Source organism: Uloborus diversus, chromosome 6 (assembly GCF_026930045.1).
Source record: "Uloborus diversus isolate 005 chromosome 6, Udiv.v.3.1, whole genome shotgun sequence".
In the NCBI taxonomy this organism is placed as follows: Eukaryota; Metazoa; Arthropoda; class Arachnida; order Araneae; family Uloboridae; genus Uloborus; species Uloborus diversus.
In genome coordinates, this window is record NC_072736.1 from 134,360,962 (window position 1) to 134,388,206 (window position 27,245).

Genomic DNA, 27,245 nt, shown 5'->3' on the forward strand with positions numbered 1-27,245 from the left:
CCCCCCGATCCGCCAAGCTCAACTAACAAATTAAACTTGACGAACTTCCTATTAGAGGAGTATATAATCCTCAGCCCTTTATGAGGACTGAAGCTTTTGCGCTCCCTCCAGTTCGTCGAAATAAGAGATTTCATTTCTTTTTTATCTTCCTTGGGTGATATTAGAAAAAGGGGTGTTCTGGGTATTTGTGGGGGAGGGGGTATGCTCAACCCGAAGTTTTTCGAAACTGAAGTCCAAAACGCGATTGCGGGAAAATCTTAGATAACGTTAGTGAACGTAGAAGGAATGAGATTTGGGACTCTTCATGGAAATTTTTCGAAATAAGTCTCAAATGCGCAATATAGTAAGCCATCGTAGGTGAAGTTAGGAGGGTTGGGGTTCGGAAAAACTCCTCGGAAGTTTTCCGATATTGCAGTCTTAAAAACGAAAACTCAGACTGTTTTTAAGAATTTTGTAGCAATGCTGAGGTCTGAGGTTCTCCATCGGAGTGTTTTTGAATACTAGGTTCTAAAAACGAAATTAATGATGTGGAGAGGTGAATTGTTCAGATCTTTTCCTCCGGATTTTTTTTTTAAATTAAAGCCCTAACGTAACTGTAGATTATCTTTGTTGACTTCAAGGATGAAGATTGGGCATTCTCCTATGAAAATATTTAGAAGTTCGAGTCCTAAAAAAAATAAAAGAATGACTATTTTTTAATAATTTTGGGGAGGGATAGAGTCGGGGACACACTCACTGAAATTATTCAAAATTGAAATCCTAAATATGCTTACGTCTGTCATCTTTGATAACTTCAGGTGAAAACATGGGTTTTGGGGACTTTCCCTGGGAATTTTTTTCAAAATTGAGGTCTTAAATACGAAATTTTAGACGATCTTTAATAAGGGAAAACGGTGCGTTTGAGGGGTTGTCCCCGAAAATTTTTTGATATTGAAGTCTTAAATACGGAATTTCCAGACTTTTGGCTATCTTTGATAAAACCTGAAAATGAAAAAATGGAGATCGGGTTACTCCTCTCCGGCAATTTTTCGAAATCAAAAGTTCGAACATCTAAAAATTAAACTTTACACGAAGTTCTCTAAATTTGTGACAGGATTCTCGTGGGCGTGGGAGGAGGAAGCTTTCCCACAAAGTTTTTTTTTTTAATTGATGACATGAAACGCTGTTTTAGATGTTATTAAATGTGGGACTGTTACTGTTGCTACCCTTTTCAGGGGTCAACGATAGTAAAAAGCCTCCCCCCCCTATGAAATTGATGGCCCATTAATTGTTTCAAACGTATTTAAAATTAAGAGAAAGAGAATGTCTTCAGCTTCTGGTTTAAGAGTCTGGTCATTACTACATCTAAATATTGACAATATGAACCTAATCATGAGAATAATATTCACTCAAAAATAGGTGTGGGGTGTGAGGGCTTGTCCCCCGGAACTTTTATGATTTTGTAGTTTTCAAAATGCATTTTAAACGATTTTTGCTCATGTTAGGAGGAGAAGAGGAAAGGCGGGGCTCCCTCGTCCATTTTCTGGATTGAAACGTTAAAATTAAAAAAAGGGGGTTCTGAGGCTCTCCCGGGGAATTTTTTTCGAAACTTTGGCTCTTGAAACACAGTTTTAGACGATTTTGGTTGTATTATGGAAAGGAGATATTCGAGGGTCCACCCCGGAAAATTTTCTAATTTGGGGTTTTAAAAGTGCATTCTAGATTAGCTTTGGTAATGTTACGGGCTGAAGATGTTCGTTGATGCTCCACGACCATATTTCGAAATTGAAACTTTAAAAACGCAATTGTTGATTATATGTGATTTTTTTAGAAAGAGGGGGTTGAGCTCTCCCCCGAAATTGTATCTGTAAAAACGCAGTTAGACTATCTGCGGTGATGTTATGGGAGGAGAGTTTTGGGGGTCCACCCTCGGGATTTTTTAAACGTAACACGTATTTTTCGTAAAAACGTAACTGTAGTCTATCTTTGGTAACATTAGAAGAACCGGCAATGTTTTGACATTGAAATCTTAAAAACACGATTGTAGGTTGTCTTTGGTAACGTTAAGAGGACGGGCATTTTTGTCCGAATTGGAAGCTCTAAAAACGCAATTTTAGTTGACTTTCAATGATGTTAGGGAGAGGAGTTCTTTGAAGCTCTACCCTGAAACGTTTTGAAATTCAAATCCTTAAAACAAAATTTAAGACAATCGTTAATTATGTTGGAGCGAGGGAGAGGATTGTTCCCCAAGAAAATTTTCGAGATTAGCTCCTAGACCGCAGCTTTTAGACGATCATTGGAAGTGTTAGCAGGCGACGACGTTTGAAGGCTCTCCTTCGGAAATTTTCCAAAATTGAAATTCCAGAAAAGAATTGTAGATTATCTCTGACGATGATATTAGGCAGTTCGGAGGCTCCTCTCAGAAAGCTTCAGAAGTCTCAAAAAAAAATCAGAAATCCAAAGGACGACCACCATTGGTGTATTAGAGGGAAGGGAGGGTCGGGAACCTCTGGAACTTTTAGAAATTCAAGTCCTAAAACCGAAATTTTAGGCGATCTTCAATGATGGAGTGGGGGCATTTCTCGAATGTTTGAGTGGGGGCGCTCTTCTGGAAGCTTTTTAAAATTTAAATCCTAAGTACGTTCGTAATTTTAGGCCATCTTTGATGACGGTAGTGTTGAAAACGCTCCCCCAGTTTTCCTTTTTTACACCCAAACCATTGTTGAGCGCTTTGGTTTTTCAATGAGGAATTTTAAATTACCAGCCTGATAATTTTTATTTGTTTGAAATGCAAGCGTTTGCGACCCTAATGAGAAACTTTAAAGATGCGGTAGTGGATTTGTGCTCAAGCATTCTTGGACATTTTTAGACAATGGTAATAATGCATGGTGATGGACCGTCTTAAGAGATGACGGCCCCCAGGACGAATATTTTCTGCGCCCCAACCCTCCCAGACTCTAACAGAATAAGGAGCGTATAATGGAAAAATTACCTAATATTTTATATTAATTTTTACAAAGTTGAATATGTAGTTTGAAATTTATGTCTGTCATAATAGTAAGAAATTAAATCAATTGTGTTGGTTAAAAAAAAGAATAATATTTAAAGAAAAAAAATGAAATACAATTCAGCAAGCCCTTCATATCTTGGGGCCGAGGCGATCGACAACCCTCTTATTACTACCAATGCTTAACGGATGACTGTATGATAAAAAAATCCTGCCCAGAAGAAAATTCTGGTAGCACCACCAACTTAAGCCACTCAATACAATCCTCAAACAAAGCACATTTTAATCACGTACGGTTCCTGAATTCAGAATATGAAGCATATTTTAATATTTCCAGATTTTTTTGGGGGGAAGGGAAGTGCAATGCGAACAAGCTTCGAAAAAAAATTGTTTCAAGAACATTTAAAAAATTTCATTTCGCCCTTCTTTGGCACTCGCCCCCCCCCCCCTCGTGCTCGGCGCCCTACACAGTCGCATGCCAAACTCGGATCGGCGCTGTATATATACTATCTTCTGTAACACAAGTATTAGACCTGTAATTTCGATTCCCAAACTGTTTAGGGGGGGGGGGGGGTAAATCAAGTCTTCATGGGAGCGCAGCGCCGGCGCCCACGAAATTTTTAATTACTTCACAATAATTAACGAAATAATGAAACTGTTGTAATATTCCGCAGAGCTCCTGAATCATGAATAACACTAAAGGACTATGCAATGCTGTTTACCAAATTTGTTCATTTTTTTTCCTGTTAGTTATGATTAGTTACATTAATGGCAAATATAGGGAAGGAGCTATATGTGTGTGTGTGTGTGTGTGTAAGGCTGCAGCCGCACTCCCCGCCCGCAAACTATAGTGAAACCGAAGTTTTTGCTTTTCTTTTGCTTCACTGGAAGCGATATCAAGATGAAATAAAAAAAGTTTCGACCTCAGCCCATCCCCCCTCCCCGGACTAAAACATTTACTTTGCTACTGAGTTATAGAGAGAAGGGCGCCGTAGGAGGGTTGGATGTCCAAAATGTGATGTAGGCGCCTTGATTCTAAAAAATATTGGAACCCACGGGAATTACCCAAAAATTTTAATCTAAAGGTTTATTAGTTTCTAATGAATTCAAGTCGGCGCTGAATGTTTACTTATTGTTGTTTTGACGATTCGTGAATTGATAGTTTAAAAAAAAAATCCTATGAAGTATATCACTTTTATTTTGAAAAAAGAGGGGAAAATTCCGACACCATTTTTTTGGGGGGTGAAGGAAGTAGATTTGGATGGGAACGAGAAAAGCATTTTACATTAATGTTTTTGAATAAACCAATAAATGGGGGTTACTTTGATTTTAAAAAATCCTATTACGTAGTTTTATGATGTCAAGTCGTCTTATTCTGGCGCCGCAATATCCAGTACAAAGTCCTTAAAAAAAAAAAAAAAAGAGTATGGCACCGGCGCACCGGGAATTTTCCCGGTATCCCGGCGGCCCAGTACGCCACTGGTAACGGTAACTGAAAAGCAGTAAATGCACTATTAAATACTTTTAACTATGTTTGAAAGCCCTAAAAGCTACAAAGTGATCAAAAGCTGTACTTACTTGTTATTTCAGATAATTAATCCTAGAAAAGTTGTATTTTAATCCAATAGTGTACTTCATTCAACGTGAAAGACACAGAGATGCAACCATCATTTGTCAGCCATATTGAAGTGGTTGAATGCATGTCTAAGGCAAACGCGCATGCGCAGCAAGTCTTTCTGTGATTGCATGTCGTTTTGGCTCCTCTACTCCATTTCCTGGCTAGTATTGCACTTTAGGGCTCTATGCTTTCACCTTAGAGGGAATATATTCACTCATCTGTAACCCCTGGTTATAACAGTGAATGCATGCTTATCATTTCCATAAGCATACTCTTTGACAATCTTACCTATTGCATTAGAGTTTATATTGAAAATCACGATGTAACACAAATAATTCTTATCAATGTACAAAACCCTAATTTTTAGTAAAGAAGGTAGAGTACATTAACTGAGCTCTCTTAATAGGAAGCAAAATAATTTATGGAATGAGTAATCTAAAACATGATAGATTTCTAACTCATTATTGCTATCAAAACAGGGCAGAACGAAAAACGTGTTCTCAAATTCATAAACTAGAATGTGCAACAATGACAGTTACAATTTATGAAAGAATAACAAATAAACATTTTGAGAACGTGAATAAACAACAGGTGAGTGAAAATTACGTCTCCTGACTCAGATCATACATTTATCAATCCTGTTTTGTTTATTTTTAATTAGCCAGTGAACGATCATATCATGTTATAAACTGTAGCTTGAAATGATTCACATTCCATTGTATGACTGAGAACAATGTGTCTTGTTCTATCCTTCTTACTAGTAATGACTGAGTGCATTAGCATGTTTTTACTTCTACACTTATTTTGCTTTTTACTGAGAAAATTCATTAGATATTTTCGTAGAAGATTAATTGAGGCAGTGAGAAGCAAAGGGATGCAAGTGGACATTTTCAAGTTTTGAGTAAAACGCGTTTAAAGATAACGTCCTACACTGTTAAAACTACAGGTTGCGTTTGGCACCTTTCAGGGGTGAAACGCTTATTCACCAGCGACACCCAATACGGAGCCGGAATGGCACCTGTTACTAGGGTGAAAAATGAGCACCTTTTAAAAGACAGGCAGCGCGGGGGAAAAGAAGGAACCTTCGGAGAGAAAAATTGCACCCTCACTGATTTCTACAGTAGATCCTCTTCCCCCTCCCCCCTATCGTGTGCGTTTTTGAATATTATTGTGTTCTATTTATTGTTTGGGTTTATGATAGACAAAGTCTTGGTACTTTTTTCACATTGAATTCATTTTCGATTAAAACTTGTCATTTAAGGCATTTGATCACATTTCAGACTTTCCAACATAATATAGAAGTGTTCATGACTTTAATTCCTCTATCTGAGTTCTAACTCTCATAAAAACCCTTGGATTGCTCAGTAGTTTTAAATGATTTTGACATTTACTATAGCATGATACTAAAAAATAAGAGTGTAGGCATTTATGGATAATTTACAAGCACAGCCAAAAATATTCAGTTATATTACAATCACGGAAAAATCAAATCGTTTCATAAAATGCAGGCGTTTCATAAATGTTCAAAATATTTTAATCAAGAGTAACATATTGATACGTATTATATAGTTCGACATTTGAATACCTATTTGAACATAAGTAATCTAAAAAATAATCTAAATCTCTCTCTTTTTTTCTTTGTTAAATAGAAACTTTTTTGACATTAAAAATCAAAACAAATTTTTAGCATCCAATACATAATGAAAAGCATTGGAAACGGAAATTAGAGAGAGAGTAAAAAAATAAACGCGTCTAGACACTGCATTCGGTTTTTGAAATAACACCAACGAAATATTTTCACGTAATGAGTCATGGCATGAAACACACAGAGAGATTTCTTTTCAAAGCTTTTTTTTTTCTTTGCTACGTCTACGCAGATATTTTATTGAGAAGATAAAGACCTTTAATGTATCTGCTGTAGGAGTTAGTATGGAATTTTAATCCATTATAATTGTCTGTTCAAATTTGAAAATTTAAAAAATTTAATGTACCAACAACTACGTTGCAGCATCGTCGTCCGCCATTAAAGTGGCTGAATTGAACTTGTGCCGGAGTGCACAGCGCATGTGCGAGCGAGGCACCTTTGCGGAGGAAAAGAGTCGCTATTGGCTACTGCAGTAGCTGATGGCCCTTCATTACCTTCTTTCATCCACTGAGGTGCTAAAACATATCGGAACAATATTTCCTAGCCTCTGTGGCACCGTCTTTGCACCCTACGGCGGAAAATCGCACCCAGCTGGCACCTCTGGTTTTAACAGTGTAGGTATGCTTTCATTGAATTTTTTTTTCTAAATCATGCTGTATAGCAGCAACTATCAAGACCATCTCTTGCCCCAAGACAAAGGAGAGGTTTACCTACCATGTGCACTGGTTATATCCAAATTTTTAATTTTGCCACTTACATCCCTTTGCTTCTTACTGCCTCAATTCATGAGTTAATTTCAGTTTAGTTATGTTTACATTGTTACCAGGTTTCCAGAGTGAGTGGCCACCTTGTAACTTTATTGAAACTAACAGCAATCACTGGACTAAGCTATAATATTACTGAAACACTTACAGTGGTGGACAAAATTATAGACTCAATTTTTTTTTCTTTTGTTTCAATTACAACATGACTCAATTTAAATTACTTTCATTGAAGTAAAGATGAATAGTTGAAGAAATAGTTCTAAAATTAGTACATCTTAACAATTAAATTAAAAATTTCATAAAATTAGAAAATTTGCAAATTTAATATTTTACCATTATGTGAAACCTGGACAAAAGTATAAACTCAGAGGTAAAAAATCCAGGATTACGAGAAAGTTTCGTTCCAAAATGTTAATTTAACGCCATAGAATGAATAAATGTTGCCATTAGTGATTGCTAAAAGTTTTGTTTTTGGAAATTAATGAGAAACATATAAATGCACCGCTGGACAAAATTATAAACTCACTTTTTTTTTTCTTTTTTTTCAATCATAATTTAACTCAGTTAAAAAACTTTTTGTTCCAGTAAAGATAAATAACTGACTAAATAGTCCTAAATTCAGTATAACTCATAAACTTTATGAAATAAATAATTTAATTAAAAAATCTCAACTTTAATATCTTTATAATACATGAAACCTGGACAAAAGCATCAACTCACAAAAGTAAGAAACTCTAAAGTTTGGTAGAATTTTATTCAAATACTTAATCATTTAATGTCCAAAAATGAACCAATGCTGAATTACAAAATTACAAACTTACAATACTGCATAAAAACAATTATAAGCTAACAAAATTTTAATTTTTTTTTGAGTTTAATTAAGTTACATTTGCAATTGCTTCAGTAAAACAAAAGCATAGATTTAGGAAAATGTAATTTTGCTATTAACATGGATAAATTGAAAAAAAAAAATCGATATTTGAAATGTTTTAAAAATTAACACTGCATTAAATCTAGCCATTAGTGTAAACTACAAATTTTTAAAAACGAGTTAGGCTCCCAGTTTTCGGAATTACCTCGAATATGCGAATGGGCATGTAGATTTCACAAGCGTTTCCAACAGCTGCAGTGGCATATGGTTCCATGCTAAAAATATTGCCCTTTTTAATTCCTCTATGGTTTGGTACTGCTGCCAATCATGATAAACTTTGCGAACCATGGTCCCCCAAAGATTTTCAATCGGATTCAGATCCGGACTACGAGCTGGCCATTTGGTAACTTTGATACCCCAGCGCTTGAACCATTCTTTTCTACTTTTCGCTGTGTGTACACTCGCCTTATCTTACTAAAATAACCAGTTACCTCCAGGAATCAGATGAGCAAAAGGTAAGAGATGATCTTCCAGTATTAATTGCTAATCTTCAGCGTTCTATCTTCCATTAAGAAATGCCAATCCTGCTTTACCATGCTGAGAGAGTTATTTATCTTTACTGGAACAAAATTTTTTTTGACTAAATTAAATTATGATTGAAAAAATGAAAAAAAAAATGAGTTTATAATTTTGTCCAGCGATGCATTTATATGTTTCTCATAAATTTTCAAAAACAAAACTTTTAGCAATCACTGATGGCAACATTTATTCATTCTATGGCGTTAAATTGACATTTTCGAACGAAACTTTCTCGTAATCCTGGATTTTTTACCTTTGAGTTTATACTTATGTCCAGGTTTCACGTAATGATAAAATATTAAATTTAGAAATTTTCTAATTTTATGAATTTTTTAATTTAATTGATAAGATGTACTAATTTTAGAACTATTTCTTCAACTATTCATCTTTACTTCAATGAAAATAATTTAAACTGAGTCATGTTGTAATTGAAACAAAATTAAAAAAAATTGAGTCTATAATTTTGTCCACCACTGTAGCAATGAAATATCTGAATTATTTGTTTCTGTTAGAGCGAAGTAAATTTAAATATCATACATTATGTGTAAAAAAGATAGTTCAAACCACAAAACAGAATCTGATATAATGAGTAGAATAAATTTTACATTATGATGATTTTATGCGTGAAAAAAAATTAATTTTTAAGACAACTTTGAAGCTCCATATTTCTAAAACTATTAAGAGATCACTTATAAAAATTTTACCACATATTTACTACTGTAAGAAGGTGGTACAGTTAAATTTTCGTAGCTTTTCGTTCAGTCTCTTTAAGATATTGAAACTTAAATTTAGCATTTTTTTCTCAAAGATGCTAAGTTAAACTAACTATATAATAAAATGGACTTTTTCCAGACGGTTCATACTGCTTCTGAGAATAATTCTATAAGATGTCTACTTAAGGGGGAAAAGTAATAGCGAGTCTCACTTCTTCTACTGATATTTTTATGCTAAAAATTTAAATTTTCAGGCGGAAAATCTTATTTGTACTCCAATGTTACACAAATTTGTTAATAAATACCAGAAAAATAACTATTATAGAAATTTAGGCTATTGAAATGTGGTTGCCAAAAAATATTCTGAAGGTTTAAAAATTTTTAATCCACTGTTTCAGACTTCCAATATAATAGTTAATTAACAGGCAAAAATATAAAAAATCAAAAATAGTGAGCAACATGGCCTGTATGATTTCACATGGATTGACCATTTAGTAAGCTTAACTTTTGTATCCCATATTCTCTTTCCTACATCATTTGCTAAAAATTGCAAGTCATGGTCTAAAAGAACAGACTCTGTGTCGTCATATCCTCTCTCTCTCTTTTTTCCGTCATCGAAATCAGAATTTTATCTTAAAGACCATTTGTGTCTAATAGCTAATTTTCACATCCTCCTAAGATAAATGGGTCTCTTAAGGGGATGAGGCCATAAGGGGTCAAATTTTCAGAAAACATTTTGTTTTGCTTTGTTTTGTTCTGAAGTTGAATGCAAATTTTCATCTCACAGCTTTTGTGATCTTGTGATAGCACACCTGATCAAGTTTGAAACTCAAATACAAGAGGGTCAATGCTCTAAAAAAAAAAAAAAAAAAAAAAAAAAAAAAAAAAAAAAAAGATTAGAATACGAAAACAAATATTTTTCCCCTAAACTGTACATTTTAAAGTAATCAGGTTGTAATTTAACATGTTCATGAAAAAGATATATTATTATACATAGTCAGTAATATCACCATTTTTAGAAATTTCATAACTTTTGGGTTTTAATTATAATGCCAATAAAGTCAGTGTAAAAATCTTAACTTATTAGTTCCGTCTACAAGCTATTTTTTGAAGCAAAGTTTCTGCTAGACATTTATGAAAAGCATTTATTGGTGTCAGGGTGCCCCACCCTTTAAATAGCACGAAGACTAGCCCCCCCCCCCCCAAAAAAAACCCTCAAAAGGGGAAACCTCCTTCAAGCCCCCCTAAAAATTACAATGGCACACTCTGCTCCGTAACCCCCCTACGCCCCCCCAGGGGCACCCCTGATGTTACTTTTTCAGTAGTTCAAAAGTATTTGGAACATTCAGATCACCTGTAGCATTATAAGAATTGTAAAAGTGAAATGAAATAATTTCCTTTCTGATCAATAGGTAGGGTTATGGCACCAGTAACAGACATGATTAAGACATAGCTCTCATGTTAACTCAATTTTATGAGAATTTTAATGTATTTAGACTTTTCAAAGTATTTTTCTCTTATGCAACTACATCTCATCTAACCCTTGGCTGCTTCTGGATCCTCTAAATTAGCTTTTTTTTTTTTTTTAATTTGCTCAATTTTGAAAAAAGGTCCCACCTCCATAACAGACACCGAAAAATCTGATGATACCCAGTAATAGATAGGAGGAAAGGATGTGTAATAGACAAAATTCCCTTTTTCTCTTCAAAATGTGTAAAAGTTCTTTATTTTTAGAACTAAAGTCTTATTAAATTCAAATGAACATAAAACACCAGCTGACCTCATGATGGCTGTTCAAAACCTTCGACCACTGCCTTGTAAATACCAACTGGCTCATAAAATTCACTCTGATAATACTAGACGGTTGTACGGAAGTCATAGGCCACAGCAACATCAGTTTCACCCGCCTAATATTCTTATTATTCAAATCCAAACTTATGACTGTCTGTTACTGGTGCCTTTACCCTACTAAATTTCGCAATAGACAAAAGCAGGTAAGGATAATATGGACACTATATGTTTTCTCTTCTTCTATTCTTTCTTTTAAACAATAGTACATTAAGTGCAGTTTTTAAGTTCTTAAACTACACCAATATTGCAAAATGCAATTAACAATTAAAATTCACATCAGATCTAATTATTTTTATTACAGTGATGTTATAGGAGAACTTGAATTTCATTCTTATATTTTGTTGATATGCTTCCATACACTAAAAAAGTTATAATTCTTTTGCCAATAGCTCTTATTGGGTACATTAAAATCATTTAACCCATAACAGGGGAGGTGAAAAAGTAAGACGTAACAGCGGACGTAAGGAATCAGAGACCACTCTATTTACAAATTTTTTTAAAAATCGTGAATTTAAGATATATTCTTATAATTTCTCACAGATGTTCTTTGAAGTTTTATTAGCATGGGAAAAAAATATTTTTGAACTTGGAATTGAAATATACCTTTTCCGAGGAAATTTTGCTCAAGTCGTACGATTTTTCGAGAAAAAGCATATGCTGCAGTAAAAAATTTACTTCTCATAATAAAAATTAAACTGTTATTTATTAATGATTTTATTTTAGTTATTAAATATAAACAGAACATTTTAATACCAGAAAACTGATTACATCACATTACGAGAAAATTTTGACAGCTCATTAACTACTATTATATAGCATCGCATTTCCAGAAATAATTCAGCTCTCATCGTCCCTAAAACATTCATTGCGTATATTTTGTGAAAATTTCAAACAACTCTCAACCTCATCTAGAATATTTTGCATCTCTTTTTCATAAAGCGAACAAGATAAATGATTCCGTCTCCGCGGTCCTAACGTTAAGAGATATGTCTACTACTACCGAAAATTCTAACACTGCAGGGCAGGTCTCAGATGGCTCCTAAAGGCAATGAAATATAAACCAGATGCATTTGCCAAAAAATACTGATAAGTTGGGAGGGGGGGTTCAAGGTCACAAAACAAAAAGCTATTGGGAAAAACCATTCAATCCGACTAAAAACCAAATGGGGTGATTAGATAAACTTTTGAGATTTCTGTGAGGTCGCACCTCCCATGTTACAGGTTAATCCAATAAAATTTCATCTATCCCCCATTTAAATAATCAGAATGGTCCAAGAACTGGAATTAATTCAGTTTTCTGATAATATATTTATATATCTCTCTCTCTCTCTCAAAAACAAAAAGAAAGAAAAAGAAAAGAAAAAAAAATAGCCAAAGATTTTCCAAGTGCATTAAGTACAACTCTAAATATTAGTTCTGTTCAAAAAAATTTCTCCTCAAAAAAAATAAAGAAATCACAAAAGAAAGCGATCTTGCAAGAAATGTATTAAATTTTCATGGCGGAAATACATCTCCTTCACTTTTTCTTTCATTCAGATGTTTTCTCTACAATGCATGATCCTGGAAAATCTGAAATTTAGTTTAGAACAGCTAGAGACTGAAATCCCTATTCTTTCCCTAAAAAATCTACACATTGTTCCCTACCATGGTGCTTTTATTTTCTATTGTGCAATGGCTAGACTATTTTTTTAGTTTAACTGTTACATAAATTCAATGATTATGGTGTAAACTGTTGCATTTAACAGTATTTTGCTGTACAAAAACTTTTTAGTCGTGTAATTCTTTTGCAATAGGATTTATTTCAAATCAGCCAATTTGATTTGAACACATGAAACCGGAAGATTCTTTAAACTCTTTCGTCTATAACAGCCCAAAATATCTCACTTTTCAAATCTTACAAATTGAAAATAAACATTCCGAAAAAAAGAAACCAAATCACAAGTAGTTCCTTCTGTTAGTGCAAAAATAAGAAGGGGGTGGGGGAGCAAAACAGGTTTTTTTCCCTCATTGTTTCAGCTTTTAATTTGTTGAAATAATCGTCAATTACTTTAAGTATTGCAGCTGAATGCATATCTTGTTTAGCTGAAATTTTAATTTATATAGTTGCCCTAATGGTTTCTATTTAAAAATGATCACTTTAGGAACATTTTTAGCACCTCAGTGACAGCTTTGCTATTTGAATTTAATGTATGGTGTTTTTTCCACCCATCAAAAAAAGACATTCATTATTCTCTTCCTTTTCACTGCGGAATTATTTTTAAAAAAAGGAAGAAAGTCATGATTTTTTGTTTCAAGATTTTGGAAAGTGTGTTGTTACTATTTAAAATCCTCCCAAAATTGGGAAAAGGGGGAGAGGCATCACCTCCATATGCCCCCCCCTATAAATTTGCACATAGCTTTTAGGGTGTGTGGGATGTATTGTCAAATATATGGAAGCATAATTTCTTGCATGCATTGACTGTCATGAATGTTGATGAAAAACATTGAAGATGAATCTTCCTTTTTCAAAAAATACATAACAAATATTTTTATTATTTATTTAAGATATGCTGATGTTCCCAAATAACATTTTTGAGTTTGTTATTTCTTAAATTTTACTCAAACATCACATGTAGATGTTGTTTACATTGATTTTCAAAAAGCTTTCGATAAGGTACCGCATGTTGCTCTACTTAGCAAATTAGCTGATATAGGAATAGGAGGGAAAACTTTCATTTGGGTAAAAAACTGGCTGACCGGAAGGAAACAAAGAGTAGTTGTAAGGGGAAATTATTCTAATTGGAGTGAGGTCTTAAGTGGGGTTCCTCAAGGATCAGTGTTAGGGCCTGTTTTGTTTATTGTCTTTATGAACGATATTCACAAAAATATTTCTGGGAACATGAATTGTTTTGCTGATGATGTCAAAGTTATGGGGACTGTAGAAAATGAAGAACATGCAAATCAGCTGCAAGAGGATCTAGATCATATTACAGAGTGGGCTGATAAATGGGGTATGGCTGTTAATGCTGGGAAATGTCAAGTGCTACATTTACGGCATGGAAATAAGTGTACAAATTATTATTTGCAAGGTTCAGTCATTAGTCAGGCAGACAAAGTTACTGATCTGGGGGTCTTAATAAGTCAGGATTTAAAGTTTAGCCAATAGTGCAGCATTGCTAGCAACAAAGCCAATAAGATGCTTGGGTTTATCAATAGATCTATTTCAAACAAATCTAAAGAAGTTCTTCTGCCCTTATATAGAAGTTTGGTAAGACCCCATTTGGAGTATGCTGTTCAGTTTTGGTCTCCTTATCTTAAGGAAGACATTAATGTATTGGAAAGGGTTCAAAGGTGGGGTACAAGGCTAATAAGTGGACTTTCTCACTTAGATTATGATTCCAGGCTTAGAAGGCTAAAAATGTACAGTCTTGAGCAAAGAAGAGACCGAGGGGACATGATTCAGCTGTTTAAATTTATTACAATGAAAGATGTTATGGGGCTGAAGTTTAGCACTGAAAACAGGACAAGGGGTCATTGTTTTAAGCTACTTAAATCTCAGGCTAACATGGATATTAGGAAAAATTATTATTTTAGCAGGGTAGTGGAACCTTGGACCAGCTTACCGGAAGAGGTGGTAATGAGCAAGGGAGTAGACAGTTTTAAGAGGGCCATTGATTTTCACTGGGGATTGTAAATTGACTAGGACCAGTGTAGCTGGGCCCAGAGCCTGTTGCTGGTCGTCACTTTTGTATTTGTATTTTCAACGTTAAAAGCTGAAATGCGTTTTTTTTTTAATACTCAAGACAGAAGCCCTTTAGTAAATTTTAAAATTTTACGGGCGAAAATATTAAGGAAAATTTATTCATGAACCTGTGACTAATAATTTCTAATAAACTTATCTTATTGATTTGTTATGTTTCAGGATTATTTCATGTGAAGTGGCTATCATGTCGATTGGTTATTACAATAGGTCTCTCACTGTGCCCACATCTTATAAATGGCAGCAATGTAAGAAAACCCAATTTTCAACCAGGTTAGCTTTAAGATTAACAAAATTACTTCTTTGATAAAAATTTTGAATATCTAACAATTTAATGTGCACACTACCTTAAAATATTAAATCTTCTAGGTACCTCCAGTGAATAAGGGAGAAAAAAAGAGGAACTATCGCTAGCTTTAAATGCTGCTTTAACTAATTTTCCCTCCAGCATCTAACGAAACGAACTACAATTTAGTAGAAAATTTATCAATTGCAATTGCACCTTATTGAGCTTTAAGGGTGGCATATGCAAAGTTCAAATGCACTTCAAACTGTACAGTAAATAAAATTTCAGTCAACCTTTTCAGATGATCAGACGTGAGATGGATTTAAGTGCACATAAAGGAAGAAAAAATATGATGAATTAAGCAACACTCTTAAAAAAAACACGCATCATGCAGTTTATTGACTAAGCTTTCCCCATTGATTCAAAGCAAATGTGTTTTTTAAACAAATCTATCTCTCACATCAAGAAAGTAATTCAGAACATTTATTTGAAACTGATAAAAGTTATAATTGCATTGCACAAAATTTTTGTTTATTCAACAATTTTGCTTGGCAAATGAACAATAAAAGAATCAAAATAGAAAATTTATTCACTAAAAAAGAAACAGCTTATAATTTCAAAATGAATAAAAGATACACTTTATGAAGTTTGAGGAAAACCATTTTAAGCAACCACTCATAACAGAGGTGTAACATGTATTGGAAATGAAATTAAGCATATCTTCTACTTTAACACTCTTTTTGTATGAATACAGTTAATATTTCCAATGAAATAATAAAAAACACATTAACTACTTGGCACAACAGTCAAGATAACATATTTTCCCGTCGAGAAAAGTATTTTTGGCAATTATATATTTATCATAGAATATGGAGATGGAAAAAAAAATCATGTGTATGTGTTAATTACATAAATATTAATGTAGACAAATTTATCTATGACAGGTAAACAAGTAATAATGCTCATCTGGAAATCAACTCATTGAGCATGAGAAGTAAATGAAAATTTACTCCAGTAATGCAAAGACCAAACAGGGTCAAATTATTTACTTTAAAAATATATAAAAGATTACCAATGTTATTGCACTACATTTACATCATTGAACTTTCAAAAATGAGAAATTCAAAAGTAATATAAAATATATGAAATAAAACAAAATATATTAACTAGTAATAATACAGAAAATCTTACAAAATATATTAACTAGTTATTATACAGAAAATCTTGCAAAATATTCAGGCAAAAAATGTAGGAAAATTTACAACGATTTCATGTTCAAAATATTTTACAAATATAATAGTTTTTTTCACTTAAATGTAACAGCAAAATAAGCACAAAAAGAATTTAAAAAAAATCTGAGTGTAACAAGTGCAAGCTTTAATTTATCAATACATTTGACTTAAAAATAAATCTATTTAAAAAAAAACAGAAAGAAAAGGGGAAAAAAAACGCATGTACATTCATTGTAAACATAATCAATCAAAGGATTGATAATTAATGTGCTAGCTTAGCTGATAAAAAGTCATTAGCCTTTCCTCATTAAAAATTAACTGGTTTCACATTTGATAAAAATCAATTTAACAATGCCTCTTTCAAACTTTTTTTTTTTTGTGCATTCTGCATGCATAATTCTATTAAGATATCTAGATATCTATTAAGTGTTTTTCCAGAGAAAACCAGTAGATTATAATTTTAAAGTTACATGTGTTATTAGAATACAAAAGTTTCATAGACATTTAATGTTTTGGAAATTCATTGATTGAGGTATTAAACAGAAATACTGTTAGAATTTTACACTGCTATTGTAAAAAGTTGAAGTTTGAATAAGATATCATAACTTGCAGACCAGCTGTAGAAAAAATTTTACAAGCTGATCGACAAGAAAGAAAAATAAATAGGCAATTAAAAGCAATTTCTGATTATTATTTTTTAAATTGTTTACAGCAAGTATAAATTTAAGAAGTGATATTGCTCAAAAATAATTTTAATTACTAATATCACACAACTGTTTTCCTTTACCTTAAAAAAATATATATTTTTTCTTTATTGTATTTTTTAAATTAAGTAGCAAAAGCCTTTGGGATGTGCCATAAAATTTATCAATGATTGCACACATGAATAACTGAGGTGCAAATTAAACAAGCGAGAATGCAACTTATATTAAATTACAGTAACAATTCCTTAAGTTTTGTCAACAACATTTTTTGTGCTTTTGAAAAGAATGTTACTCATCTACTCAGAAATTCAATTTAAAATAAAATGTGCCTTCTTTTCATAACAAGGGGCCTTTAAAGTCTTATACAGGGTCAGTGATGTATCCAATCGATGCTCTTGAAAAATCAATGTTGAAATAACTCAACTTCAAAAATATTTGATTGTATCTCCTTTGTGGCTTACATACACACCTGAGATATTTAACTTTTAAAACAGATAATTTGCATATTTTAGTCTGGAAAATATGATACATGGAAATGAATTTTTAAAAATAGATTTAAAGTATTTTAGAGTAATTAATCGCTGCATATGCCAAAGTGATACGATAATTTAAAAAGTATTTCAGTTCTAAAATGTAATGTATGAATATTACATTATGAAGCAATGAATTTTAATAAATGTTAAAGAAATGAAATGAAATTGCTTTTAATATAAATAGACATCTCAATAAATAAGCATTTAAAAAAACCTACAAATATTTTTTTCACTATAATATTACCCGATAAAACGAGAATAAATTTTCAAAGCTAAATTTCCTTTTCTACAATTAACTTAATTTGAAGTTAAAAGCAAGAGCCATGGAAAATTAACAATGGTAAAAATTGTAAAAGTAAAAAATAAAAGTTAGGCACTAAAGCCCTGAACAGTTTAAAAGTACCAAATTTCAGAAAATATTAGTTCTCAGAAAAGCCATGTCAAAACATTAGCATAGAAAATATGTTTTCAGAACAAAATACTTGCACAGCAAATATGATTAAAATTTAGTAAGTGTATATTTAATAAAAATAAAATGTGAAGTATTAAAAGTTAAAGGAAAATAACTATTTAACAGTTCAGCAGTATATAAAGAAAAATGTATCAAAAATGTTATACATTAAAAGTACATGTATAAAAATACATTAAATCAAAATACTTATGTAATTACATTTGATAAACACTTCCTTATAGGAGTGGCGATTGTAAGTTACAGACTTTTGATGAAATATGTATACATACACAAGAAAACAATAAAAATGGAATGAAGAATGTAATTCAATCATTGAAAGTATACTAGTGTGCAGTTAATATGAATTCTTTTCCAATTTATGAAATGTTTTACTCAATATTTAAGGAAATATCACAGAAAATATATAAGAACAACATTTCTTTACCTAAAAAGGTAAAATTTAACATTTTTTGAATAAATTCTTCTAAGATATTAAAGGAAGCTTTCTTAATGTTATGTATATATTTTTTTCCAGATGAAAACAATATCGATATGCATAAAATAATTCTTTAATACATTTTTTTCCTAATCATATGAAGTTAAAGTGGAACATCAATAACAACAGTAAAGTTCTGAATGAATAAAGCAAATATACCTCGTATTCTATAATAAAAACACAATAAATGTATCAACTTATAAATAAATATTTTAAAGTTAAAATTAATCTGTTCATTTTAAAATATAACTTTGTTAGAAGCACAACATGTATAAATACTGAAAGTTCCAAATAGGATTCCAAATAGAAAGCTCCTGCAAGTGTTAAACTATTCAAAGTACTGTTGTATATAAACATCAATCAAAATATCAAAAGTCATTCTCTCTTATTATTCTATCTTCTAAAATTCTGTATCGAAGAAGCATTGGACCATAAATTTCAGCTGCGTCTTTAGCTGGCTTTGCACTTAAATGAAGTTTCAATGGTTCCTCAAACATTTTATGAAATCCAAATTCTTCACCTAAAAGACCTGAATGAGAAAGTGTATGATATTATTTTTAAAAAAACCTTAAAATTTAATACGAGAGAAATAAAGGCAAATATATTAACCATGCTTGGCTCTCAATGCAGCTCCTAAACAAGCTGAGTTAGGAAAGTCCAACACATACACCGGTACATTAAATACATCAGATAAGACCTGGAAGTCGAAATCATACAAAAATAATTAGCAACCAATGTATCTTACTATATACACTTACTTATACGTAAAAATACATACATATATGTGTAAAATAAGAAAGTACATCAATAGCACAAAATGTAGATTATTGCAGAAACATGTTTCAGGGTTTCTTTTGTATTGAAAAACACGTTCCTGGAAACGCCGAAGCACGTGTCTGCAGTAATCTGCAATTTGTGTCATTAGACATTGTTAATTTTTATTTCACTTTTTACACAATCGTTTCAAAACAGATTTAAGAACTTAATTTGAAACATTCATTATTTAAAAGCACTGTTCTCATTAAAAAAAAGCTTATATTAGCAGAGATATTTTGATTGAACCATTTGATGAATCATGGGATTCATTTAGCTTTTCGAACTTTCAAAAAGTATCTTTGCATTTCATTTGTTTCTAGATTTGATATTATCAAAACAAGGTGCTTTAATAAACAAATAATAAATAAAAGCACAAAATCTTAGCAACATTAACTCTATGAAATATTTAAATAAGAGGGAGCTACCAACCCCTGCTCGCTTACGCTCGCCAACCGGAACTGCTTACACAGTTCCTTCGGATCGCTTCACGATCCGATCTCACAACATTCACTAAAATATTAGTCTAGCTTTATTTATATTAAAAAGTCAAGAAAACAATCCAATATCACAACATTCATTAAAATATTAGTCGAGCTTTATTTGTATTAAAAAGTGCGTGATTTTTTTTCTTTTTTATCTGAATCTTATAAGAAACACTTATGATTTTCATACATTTAAAGGGGACAATTACTTTGACATGCAACTTGCGCATTAGATTATTATCAAGCATAAGTTTGCTATTCCATCATCTTTTGAGAGAAGTATGCAAGGGAACATTTTTGTATTAAATTACAAACATAATATAATTTTTGTTACCCTTATTTACTGTTGGCAAAAAAGATTGCAGTGAAAAAACCCTACAATGTTTATATACTGTAAACACTAAACAGCTTAAAAATATTTCATGTACTATGTTCGGTGTCAAAATATGTGTGTATATATGTTTTACAATGTCTAACAGCTGCCAAGAGCAAGCTGCTTCTGACATTCTCAGAAAACAGTAATTTTTTAAAAAATGTTAGAAAGAGTGTTTCAGAGTCAAAAAACTAAACCCAATGGCACAACAGTCCATAGGGGCCAAGGCCTACTGGGCCCATCTCAGTCTTCCTGGACAAAGGCACTGGGGTGCTAGGCAGATGTTCCGGTTAGGTGGTCAGTCTAACATGGAACCCTGACGTTTAGTTCCCAAGCATGCTTGCTACTCATTTTTCTGACCCACTTAAGGGATGAACACCTGAGTCGACCATGCCCCACCTGGAGATTGAACCCAGGCCTACTCTGTGCAAACGCGAAGCGCTATCATCAAGCCAATGGGCTTTAAGAGCACTTGAATATAATTTACGAAGAAGATAGCCGTGGGCTAGGGAGTCTTCAGATGAAAGATCTGAACGCAGATTGGTCAGAAATGCTGCCAATAGGCTTAGGTTCACAAATACACACTGTGTACTGCAAATCAAGTGAATTCCGCAACTGTTTCCGAACACATTTGCAGAATGATCATGCACTTTACTGGAGAAAAAGAGTTGAACTAAGACTGATAGTGATAAAACTGGAGAAAAATATTATTGTAGAATACCACTTATTTCATCAGATAGTAACGTACCTTTTAAATTCAAATGTAAACAATTTCATGTTAGATTAGCCTTCCTAATGACTATAAATAAAGCAGAGGGTAAAACTGATTTAGTGAAACCATATTAGCCATAATATCAGGTCTTCACAATTCAATTTGTTGCTTTACTTTGTCACTGTGGTACAGTTCTTGCCTTCAGTGCATTGGAAAAGTATGTGACTTGTTTCACTTTTAGAATTGTCCAATAAATTCATTTATAGTTCAAGTCTATGTGTGATAACATAATATATACGAAAATGAGGTTGGAAAAAAAGAACTTCAATACCTACAGGTTGCAGTAAATAGCAGGGCTGTGGAGTCGGACTGATTTTGGGGTAAAGGAGTCGGGGGTCGAAGATTTCAAGTTTCAAGAGTCAGAGTCCGTAATTTTCTCTCAAAATCTGCAACACTGCCAATATTTGCATATTTAGAGCCAGAGTTAAATTAATTACTAGTAAAGGAGTCTCTAAAAATCACAGAGTCAAAGTAAGTCATTTTCCCTCGGACTCTGCAGACTTGGTAAATAGCGAACTTGATTTTCCGTTAGTACAATGTTAAGGGAAAAAGCTTTCAGCAGCAACATTAGCTTTGCAAGGGATTAAAAAAAAGAAGAAAATCATAACACTTCTATATAAACACAATTGTAAATTTCTGGGTTTTACAATGCAACAGAGACATAATCAAATTATCTGACTCAAGTGACTTACATGTGACATGTCCATAAATGAGAACTGGTTTTGTCAAATCTAAACCAATTTTATCAAAATTTTGACCCTGTGCATTGTTTATAGTCATTGAGAAGGCTAATCTAAAAGGAAATTGTGAACATTTGTATTTATAAAGCACATTACTATCGGATGAATTAAGTGGTATTTGAGGTATGATGTAAGTATCACTTATTATCAGCACTATTCTTTTTTTCGCTGCAATAATATTTTTCTCCAGTTTTATTACTACTAGCCTTAGTTGAACTCTTTTCTCCAGTAAAATGCATGAGCATTAAACAAACATGTTCGGAAACACTTACGGAACTCACTCAATTTGCAATTTGCGGTTTACGGCATATATTTGCACGCCTGAGCCTTATCGGCAGAATTTCTGACTGATGTGCATTCAGATCTTTCATCTAAAGACACCTTAACCCACTGCTCTCTTCTTTGTAAATTATATTCAACTGCTCTAAAATCACTCATTCTAAAATCAAAATCCTAACTCTAGAAATCAAAAGCTAAAACCACATCAAATGCTAGAAGTAAGTCAGCAGCACTTGATAAGCAGCAACAATAATCATAAATAAATAAGCTGCTCATTGCCAACGGAAAGAAACAAATAAAGGCTCATTTTAATACTATTTTAAATTTTTGAAATTATGAAACACATGCTCTAATTAGAATGAAAGCAGATAGTATATGATATGACACATTTATTGCAGCAAGTTTTCAATAACCTTGAATTATTCAATTAGTGCTTAGGTTAAGAAAGACATTAGAAATGAATGTATGATTTAATGTTAACAAACTATATGACTACTTGATACACAACAAGTTACCATTCATAAGTCAGGGGAAGGGCAGAACTACCAGCAATATACCAACAGCCCGGGTATGACATCCAGAGAATGCAGTTTCATCCTTATTTCGGACTCATTACTCAAGAACAGTCAATAATCGAGCTGAAGGCAGACATTTCTTCATTAAAGTTGAGCTAAGTTACTGACTATTCCAGAATGTTGAGTTCATAACAGAAACAAAACTGCAGCCTCTGGATGTTATAACCGGCAAGTTCGTACATTGTTAGTATTGAATACTTGTCTAAAAAAATATCGATGAAAATTAGCATAGTTGATTTTTCATCTAGAACTAATTATTTTTTAAGTATAGACACATGTTATCATTCACTTCACTGAGCATTTACAGTTTATTGGCCAATGAAAACTGTTTATTATAAGCAAACCTTACAATATAATTTAATTTTAAGTTTTTCTATGGGAGTTAAATTTGATGCCACTAGGATGGAGCTTATTTTTGAAGTATGAAAATATGAACTTCTCACCCCTTGATTTGGTTCTTTTTTATGAAAAAAAAAATCAAGCAAAATTTTAGTAGGATCTAACAATTTTCAGAGATAGCTCAATGATGGAAAAAAATTTAATGCACATATTAATATATATGCAGCATATAGAAGTTTAATTGAATAACATTGTAAAAATACATTTATTATTGCTTAGGTTTATCGGTTTAAGTGATATAAGATATTACTAGGTTATGTAAATTTATAAATTGTAAAAAAAAAAAAAATCAGATTAGCCATTTAGTGTTGCAATCATAGAATACATTAACCACTGTTATTTTAGCTTCAAGAAACTGGATATTTTGTGTTACAATTGAAGGCTTGTTTTTATGATTAAGGCTAGACTTAGTTCTCATTGGTTTCATACAATAAAAAAACAGTAGTAGTACAGCTCACTTAATTGCTCTAAAAATATAACAAATTTAGTAACTTGCAATCATGATGGGAAATTAATCCATTAGTCTAACTGGAAAAAGAGAAATTTGATCATTTACTAAGTTGGTGCAAAGGAGTAACTTAACTTCAGACAGTTGCTGACTACAGAAAAAGGTCAGGCTGCAGCTATTAAAGACTGGCAATGTGGATATGGCAGTATTTGTGCTATGTGTTTTTCTAACGCCGGTCCAAGTACTGGTCCCAATAAGCTAAATAAACTTTTACCAAGTGCTAAGAAACATCAAATCATAGAATAGATAATTAGTTCACTCTTTGAAGCATGCATGGGATGTACATCCTCTCTGGAAGATTTCATAGCTATAAGTTTTCAAGAATATTGGCATTGTAGTGGGATAGTAAAGTGTAAACCAGGAACTTCATCGAAGGTTATTGCAAAGCCAATAAAAGGTACAAGGATAAAGAGAATCGAATATGCAAACACATATGACAAAATAAGCCAAAGATAAGAGGCGATTGTAATGACATTCTGGAACTCATAATTAACTTTCTTTTTCTTTCTTTCTTTCTTTTTTTTTTTTTTTTTTGTCCAGCAAACAGTGAAAACACGGAGCATATTTTCTCAAGATCTGGACATCGAAAGCTCAATTTAAATTGATTTCCAAAGGCGGAAGACAATGTCATGCACATTTTCATTTTTTGTATGGATTTGAAAGCTTAGGCGTTTGAACGAGAGCTTCCATAGTTTCATACAATCACCTGTTTCTGAAATTGCTACTTGAAATGTTGATAATTCAGTATTACAAAATCCAATTCAAATACATTTTCTAATCATTTTCAATATTAATTCAGACTCATTTTGTTTAGCTTCATTTAATAGCTGTCAGCATTTCAACCAAATACTGATGGTGCTTGGGAATGTTGTTTATAATTAAATTGCTGCTAAAGTATAAAGTACTCTAGGACAATCAATGTTGAGTTAAAGGGATTTCAAAATAAAACCCTAGGATATTTTGTTACAAATAAGTCAATTTCAATAGTTAAAATTGCAAGTTGGATATCTTAAATACAATCTAGACTTAATGAAGGAAGAAGGATGACTGTAAACAGATGAGGGACATAATAAAAGTCCTAGAAGTAGTAAATGATCATAACAAATGCATATCTGCCAACCTCCGAGAAAAAAAAATCCTGAAGAATATTTTATTTCAATCCACAAGATTTTAACTTAAAATAAAATCAAACAGGACACCTACCCTCTTTACATTTAACAATGTGATATTAGTTATGAATTTCATATCAATTGAACTTACTTTCCTTTAGTAAATATTACTTTTATTGAGTTCTTTAAAGTTTGAAATTAACATTTACTCGTACTCATCTTAAAAAAAGAACGAAGCAAAAACAGCTCAAACTGAGAGAACGAGAAGATAATCGGCACCGAAATTGTGCCAATAGTTGCCCGCCGCGACGCTTGCTTTGATTGGATCCAGATGAAGTCATGCGCTGTATCACTCAGTGACATCATAATCTTGCCTCACTTCTCGTGCCATTCTCCTATGGCAACCTTTCCTTGGCTACTTGACCTAAAATGTGGTGCCGCGTTTCACAAGAGTATCGTTAGCGCCAAAATTGGCGAAATACAATTTTTTTCCTACAAAACGTGAAAAATCCGGAAGATTTTGCTCATAACCGGAAAAACGGAAAAAGCCATGAAAATCCGTAAAACTTCCGGGAAATCCGGAAGGGTTGGCAGTATGCCAATGTGAAATTGCTCTTATGGAAGACAACTGGTTAACCCATGGTGAAACCAACAGCAATTCCTGTTACAAATTATTGAAAGTCAAAGTATCCTGCTAACAGAGTTTAGCTAGCAGAGTAGCAGCAGAGTGCTGCTAGTTTTTTAAAAGAACACTATGCTTTTAATTTCATATGAAAAGTTACGGACAATAATGTTTGAAAACTTTGAAGTTAATAATAATAATATAATAATTTTTTACCCATTTGTTAAATTTCAAAAAATCTTAACTTTTGCTTAAATTTTTCAAATCTTTGAAGCCGTTGAGCAATATTTTAGTACATCATTCAAACTTTTAATGTATAATTTTTATTGTAAATGGAACTGAATAATACTTTCAGATTTCCAATGCTGATGAGATCAATCTCAAAGCAGCCTTTCTTTGTCTTTGGCTTTAATTTTTTTTTATCCCTCCCCCCCCCCGCCTTTCTTTTTGCTTTTTTATTGATTTTATATATATATATATATATATATACAGGGTGATTCTGAATTCATCATCAATATTTGGTGGGGAGGTAGGGAATAGGAAAAGAACACTATTTCACATAGGAAAGCATGGGCACAAACGAACGCATGACGGTGTAGAGGGCGGTGTGTGTCCGCATCTCCCATGAACGCGCATAGCTGTCTGCCGTGTGCAGCCAGTCGTCATTCGACAAGGTGACTTCGCAGAAGTAACATGAACCGGTACACGTTTCAAGAACTTGCAGATATGCATCTAACTTACGGTGCCGCAGGAGAAAGTTGTCTTAGAGCTAGGCAAATGTATGCAGAGCGCTACCCCAACCGGCGCGTGCCACAGCATCAAATGTTTTCACGTGTGCATCGACAACTGTGCGAAACTGGATCATTTGCTGGTATTAATGTTGATCGAGGCAGGCGCCGATCAACACGGACAGTTTCAGTCGAGGAAGCTGTCCTACAGTCTATCGAAGAACAGCCAAGTTCTAGCACACGAGGTATTGCTCTCCAGTTTGGAGTTTCACAATTGTCAGTGTGGCGGATACTACACGAGGAACGTTTACATCCTTTTCATTTGCACACAGTGCAGTTACTGGAAGCAGAGGACTATCCCAAGCGTGTTACTTTTTGTCAGTGGTTCATGCAGAGAACAGCCGTTGATCCCAATTTCCCAACGTATGTTCTTTTCACAGATGAAGCGTCCTTCACTCGTGAAGGTGTCTTCAACACACACAATTCGCATGTGTGGGCTAATCAGAATCCACACGGTACGAGAGTTCGAGCTGCGCAACAACGCTTTGCCGTCAATGTGTGGACTGGGATCGTCGGCGACTGTTTGCTGGGACCGTATTTACTACCATCCCGTTTAGATTGCGCAAACTACCTCATATTTCTTCAGACTGTGTTACCGGGTCTTATGAACGAGGTTCCTGCTGTTATTCTCCGGCGAATGTGGTTCCAGCATGACGGCGCTCCAGCACATTTCGCAAATGATGTGCGTTGTTACCTGACCAGAAAATTTGGAGCTCAATGGATTGGTCGCGGTGGACCGGTTTGTTGGCCACCACGGTCACCGGATTTATCTCCAATAGACTTCTTTGTATGGGGTGCCATGAAAACCATGGTGTACAAGACCCCTGTTGCCAGTGATATGGACCTTGTAGCACGCATATCGGTTGCCGCCGCAAACATCCGGGAAACGCCAGGCATATTCCAGAAAGTTCGGTTGTCCATGCAACGTCGTTGTGAGGCATGTAATCTAGCAAATGGTCAGAATTTCAAGCACCTCTTGTAAGTCTGTACAAAAGATGCACAAATAAATGTTTTTTCTCTTACCACTTTCTTGTTATGTTTTCTTTCCATCATTTAACCGGATTCATATTGCCCTACTACATGACGTCTGCGCCCATGCTTTCCTATGTGAAATAGTGTTCTTTTCCTATTCCCTACCTCCCCACCAAATATTGATGATGAATTCAGAATCACCCTGTGTATATATATATATATATATATATATATATATATATATATATATATATATATATATATATATATATATATATATGTGTGTGTGTGTGTGTGTGTGTGTTAACTTTCTCAGGTTTGTTTGCAATTTCTAATTGGAAG

At 33.2% G+C, this 27,245-nt stretch overlaps 2 protein-coding genes across 2 annotated transcripts in view; one reads left to right on the forward strand and one right to left on the reverse strand.

Moving 5' to 3' along the window:
• LOC129224565 (uncharacterized) overlaps positions 1 to 27,245 on the forward strand; it is a 285,185-nt gene that overhangs the window by 89,543 nt on the left and 168,397 nt on the right. The gene's annotated exons all lie outside the window — the stretch shown is intronic.
• LOC129224566 (xylulose kinase-like) overlaps positions 15,570 to 27,245 on the reverse strand; it is a 68,223-nt gene continuing 56,547 nt past the window's right edge. The window contains exons 13-14 of the mRNA XM_054859043.1: positions 19,078 to 19,165; positions 15,570 to 18,997 (exon numbers count right to left, since the gene is read on the reverse strand). Coding sequence (XP_054715018.1) covers positions 18,837 to 18,997; positions 19,078 to 19,165 — 249 coding nt within the window. The 3' untranslated portion in view covers positions 15,570 to 18,836. The remainder of the gene's footprint in view (positions 18,998 to 19,077; positions 19,166 to 27,245) is intronic.